Source organism: Fukomys damarensis, unplaced genomic scaffold, assembly GCF_012274545.1.
Source record: "Fukomys damarensis isolate Sample0158 unplaced genomic scaffold, DMR_v1.0_HiC HiC_scaffold_12, whole genome shotgun sequence".
Taxonomy (NCBI): domain Eukaryota; kingdom Metazoa; phylum Chordata; class Mammalia; order Rodentia; family Bathyergidae; genus Fukomys; species Fukomys damarensis.
This window is the reverse complement of record NW_022900924.1, coordinates 31,328,531-31,333,759: the sequence shown is the minus strand read 5'-3', so window position 1 is coordinate 31,333,759 and position 5,229 is coordinate 31,328,531. Positions and strand designations below refer to the sequence as shown.

Here is a 5,229-nt window from a genome sequence, read left to right as displayed (position 1 = left end):
TACAAAAAAAAAAAAAAAAAAACCAAAAACCCAAAAAAGTATACATATTACTTCGCAACCAAAGGCTTGCAGACACCTAGGGTTACATTTCCCCTAGGTGCAGTGGTTCAGTGTTTGTTAATTCAATGTCCACAACAACTTCATAGAATTATAGCAAATAACAAGAACCAACTGTAGATGCAGTTTTCCGTTTCTAACAAAGAAAAAATTGTTTACAAAACATATCATTTTTCAAGTTCACAATTAACTGGTACTCATAATGTAAAACCAGAAAGAGGGAAGAAACACCAAAATCCCTCATCACTGTACAATTTTAATATTATGTATTAAAAGTTATTACTTTTGGAATAGTACTCACCTAAATTGTTCAATTTACATCATCTAGAAGGCTTTATCGCTTGAAAATTAAAGAATTTAGTGGGAAGGAAAAAGAAAAGCAACATACTTAATATGTTGACTTTAAGAACATTTATATCTGCATTATTCTTACCATCTGGACTTTGGTTTTGGGTTTAGAGTTTAGTTAGGCCATTTTATAACCACTCCACAATAAATCCTATATTACCTAAAAGATTTATTCATAGAAAATTCTTAATTTTTAAAAAACCTCCACTGTATTGATTACTATAATGAATTCTCCATGCTTTGACACAGGATCTTTAATGTTAACCAACAAAGATAGCCACCCCTTCTTCTGATGACTGCAACAGAGGCAGCATTTTGATTTTTATATTTGTTTAAAGTATACAACCTTGAAGAGTACAACAGACATTAAGCTGAAATTCCTAACTCACTTTCTAACCACATAAGAATATCTCCCCTGAGGGATCACCAAATAATTATAAAAAGGATACCAATATTCTGTTAAGAATCCACACACATCAGTAAGCAGCTGACTTTCATGACTGCCATGCTGCACATTATCTTTAAGACTAGACAGAATACATACATATCAGATAAAGAATTTCAGGGTAACTATCAGGTGTCTAGGCATTTCATAACAGTAAAGGTTAACAAAATCACTTTTATTTCTGAAAAACACTTCTGGTACCACATTCACATTCCAAAGTAAGTATTATTATTGTTACTGGCGATGAAGAAGCGCAAAGGCTGCTGTTACACATAACCACACTGGAGATTCTGCAAATGTGAGGGGAAAGTACCCAGGCACTAAAATCAATGAACAGTTGCTTAGAGAAAACTCAAAATGATTGTAGCCTTCACAGACCTGCTTTAACATCAAATAGCCACATTTCGATCCACTTATAGAGAATATGACGAAGAAGTAACTGAGCCATGTTTAGTAAGATGCGTCAATGTATTTTTTCAGTTAGAAGAATATAACACTTTTAGTCCAACACCTAGATGGTAAACAGCCCAAAGAAAAAGACTACATACTCCAATTATTTCAACTACAAAGCAAAATACTCTCACTGTGACTCAAGGAAAATCATTTAATATTCACTATCAGTACGTAGAGTTTAACTCCAGCGAATGATTATGCTTGTAAGTAAACAAGATTTTCCTAAGATTTGTTAACTATACTTTCCAAGACAAAAATCAAACTGCAAAATCAGTTTGAAGCAATTAAGAGTCCAATGGTTCTCTAGGTTTTCTTTTATAGCCTTTATTTTAAATTGATATTTTAGAACAGTAAATTACTTTTCACAGCAGTGCCTCTGGTCTGAAAATACAGTACCCATTTCTGAATGCAAAGATTTAAAATAAATCAAATGAACATTAAGGAGTACAAACAGCTACTTTTAAGTCTGCTCTTATTGATAAGGATCAATTTTTACTTATATTCAAATACATGGAATGTTGGCACAAAACTGAAGCTGCTGTAGAAAGATTACAGATGTTCCATGGGTTATCGAAACTTCCATTTCTCTAAAAACAACCTTACATGATCGTAACTTTACAAATTTAAGTGTTGAGAAATGTCTACATAATAAGTAACCATTAAAATAAAATGTTTTATTTGTAAATTATGTACAGAATACACTTTATGCTAAGACAAGAAGATGGGGAAAAAGAGCCATCACCTTCCAACCAATGCTGTTCGCTTTCCTGCTGGAGATGATCATCTTTCTCTGAATCAAGCGTACAATTCGACTTGGATTTCCTAAGTTGGAAAGGAGAATTTGTAGCTAAACCAAAAATACTCCTGCGCTATTATTAACTGGCTTATTTTCACCAAACGTTTTTGAACTCTGCTAATTCAGAATCTTTAAGAAATTTCTGGTAGAATTTTATAATGAAATTCTATAATTGTATAATGAAAAACAAAAGCGTATGAACAATGAGTTTAAATATTTCAACCTAAAAATTGTGAAATGGCTATATAAACTATGAATAATCTGAAATGTTGGAGTTTATTCTTTTTATTTTGATTAATCTAACAGTAAAAAGCCATATAACTATCAAAAATGCCCTTAATCTAAAGGTCATTGTGGAAATTGCATCTTTGATGACTATCAAAATGAGACCTACTTACTGTAAAATTATCAAATGCATAAAACTTATTAATGGCTTTAGACTGTACCAATAATAGTACCAATACTCTACAAAATGAAGGACTGAATAGAACTGCTTGGTTGTCAAATGCTTTCAGCGAATGGACTCGAAGAATGCTACAAATGCCACATGTACATTATGATGATCTGCCAACATAGAAAATCCAACTTCTTGCACTTATTCAGTCCCCAAGTTAGTCAGATTATGATTTCTCATGTGAAGATTTAGGTGTTTCTCCATCATTGTCTTCTTCCTCCTCCTCTTCACAATCCCCATCTGTTTGCTGCTCCAGTTCCTCTTTTGTGATCATTTCAAAATCATTCCCATTTCCACTACTGTGTTGGGATCTGTCATCTTCCCTCCTATCACTGTCTGTGTCTGAATGCCGTTCTCCACCTGAGCCTTCTGTACCTTGACTTCCTGGTCCTACTTTCCCTTCTTCATCTTCCTTTTTCTCACTGTCTGACTTTTCCTCACTGTCAGACTTCTGCTGTTTTTTGGTTTCAGATTTTTCATCTTTTTTTAAGTCTGCTTTTGGTCCTTTGTATTCATGGGTGTACAGAGGCCTGAAGGAGTCAATGAAGCCCACATCAGCAGTCAGATTAGGCAAGAACCAAAAGTGGTGCCTTCCTCCAGTTATAAGCCAAATGATGAGAAACAGAATGCAACGAGCTGTGGGCAGAAACATTTCTGTAACTTAATAATTCAATCACTGACACAGATAGCAGGGAATTTGTGTTAATAAAAAAGCTGTGAAGTTGAGGGCACAATTCTACGACACTCCCCCCCAAAATTACTTCTATTTTCATCTGGAACTGTTTCAGACACACACTTGATTTATGTACTTTATGTTAGAATACTTCAATAAACACAGCAGTTAATTGGTAAGCATTCATAAAGTCACGGTATAAGAGAAGAAAAACGCATGAGTAACTGATGAAAGGCACACTAAGAATGGAGCCTTGAAGAGGAGTAAGTAGAGCTGCATCATGATTTTCCTAGGCAGTAAATACTTATGCTTCTATAGGACACAGCCTCTATTAAATATTAAAATTGTACTTTGTATTATAGCAAAAAATGCAATATGATACTGCATATTACTTAAAAATATCTAATTATTGGGCCAGGGATTTAGCTCAGTGGCACAGCACCTGCCTGGCAAACGTGAGATCCTGAGTTTGATATCTGGTACCAAAAACCAAAAACCAAAAACCAAAAAAACAAAACAAAAACCCAGAAATAAAACAAAACCATACACACACACACACACACACACACACACACACACAATTATTATTGCTGATTCTAAAAGAAGGAAATGAAAATAGTTCTGTGGGCCCCTACATATATCACGGGTCCACAGAATATGCTTTAGTCTGTCTAAAGGCTAGATCAGCCTTGGATAAAGAACCCTAGCATTATCAAGTTCCCATCTTCTAGTCTTTTTTGTTTTATTAGGTAAATTATTTAATCCTAATTTACTAAGAAACAATAAAAGCCATGCACGGTGGTGCACACTGTAGTCCTAGTGCTCTGAGAGGCTGAAGCAGGAGGATCACAAATGCAACCCCAGCCTGGACAACATACTTAGTGAGACCTCATCTCGAAAACATTTGAAAAAGAGAAGAGAATGGAGCTCAGTGAGAAGGCCCTGGGTTTAATCACCAGTATGGGGGCAGGCAGTATAATGCTAACAAAAGCAAGACTGCTGACCACAGTCATGACAGGGCTGTCATTCACGTCTTGCTGCCAGGTGGCTCAAAGCACCGGTGGTGTGTGCACGGCTGTCCTATGAGGCAGCACGGGACAGCCATCTATGTACAGCCCTGTCATCACTGTGTTAAACATGAACTGGTTATGTGGTTACTTTTTCAGAATAGTATGACAAATCTGTGGGGTAATGAAATATGAATTTTAAAATTTATATTAATATTTTTTTAATAATTGTATCACTGTTCTCATATCTGTTTCTTCTAAAAATGGTTATAGCTGCCTTGACTTTTATAAAATAGCATTTGTAAATAAACCACCTTATTTATAAAGTAGTAGTTTTATTTTCACTTAACATTATACATTGAGTCTTTTATGGCACAAAAAGAAAAGGTAAATTATGTTTGAAATTATGATTTCAAAACAAATGTCACTGATAAGATAGTAACTTTTAAGGAGGTTGTATTTTTTAACCCAAATACATTTATGATGCTATGATGTTTTATTTTTCTAATTATTTAAAAAAAATTTTTAATTTTTAAAAATTTTCTTGAGACAGGGTCTTATTTAAAGACAAGTTCTTGCTATATAGTGCAGCTCACTATGTAGCCAAGGCTGCCTTGAATTTATGGTGATCTTCTTGCCTCAGCTCTTGACTGCTGGGATTACAGGAATAGACCACCATGTCTGGCTATGTTATGATACATTTTGTAGAGTTATAAAACAAATGGTTTAAGGCCAGGGATTTAGCTCGGTGGTACTGGCACCTGCTTCACAAACACAAGGTCCTGAGTTCAATCCTCAATAGCACCCCCTCCCAAAGCAGTATGAGACAAAAGCCCGGCATGGTGGCGCTTGTAGGAGGCTGAAACAGAAGGACAGCTCCAAGTCTGAGGCCAGACTGAACTACACAGCGAGACCCTGTCTTAAAAAAGAAAAAAAAGAAAAAAAAAAAAAAAAAAAAAAAAGGATTACTGTATTACCTACCCGGAAAAAAAGAAC

The 5,229-nt window shown here is 35.0% G+C and overlaps 1 protein-coding gene across 1 annotated transcript in view; it reads right to left on the bottom strand.

The window, feature by feature from the left end:
- Window positions 1-1,781: 1,781 nt before the first annotated feature.
- The window catches only part of Sec62 (SEC62 homolog, preprotein translocation factor), a 26,468-nt gene continuing 23,020 nt past the window's right edge, over window positions 1,782-5,229 (bottom strand). The window contains exons 8-9 of the mRNA XM_033762517.1: window positions 2,752-3,189; window positions 1,782-2,132 (exon numbers count right to left, since the gene is read on the bottom strand). Coding sequence (XP_033618408.1) covers window positions 1,978-2,132; window positions 2,752-3,189 — 593 coding nt within the window. The 3' untranslated portion in view covers window positions 1,782-1,977. The remainder of the gene's footprint in view (window positions 2,133-2,751; window positions 3,190-5,229) is intronic.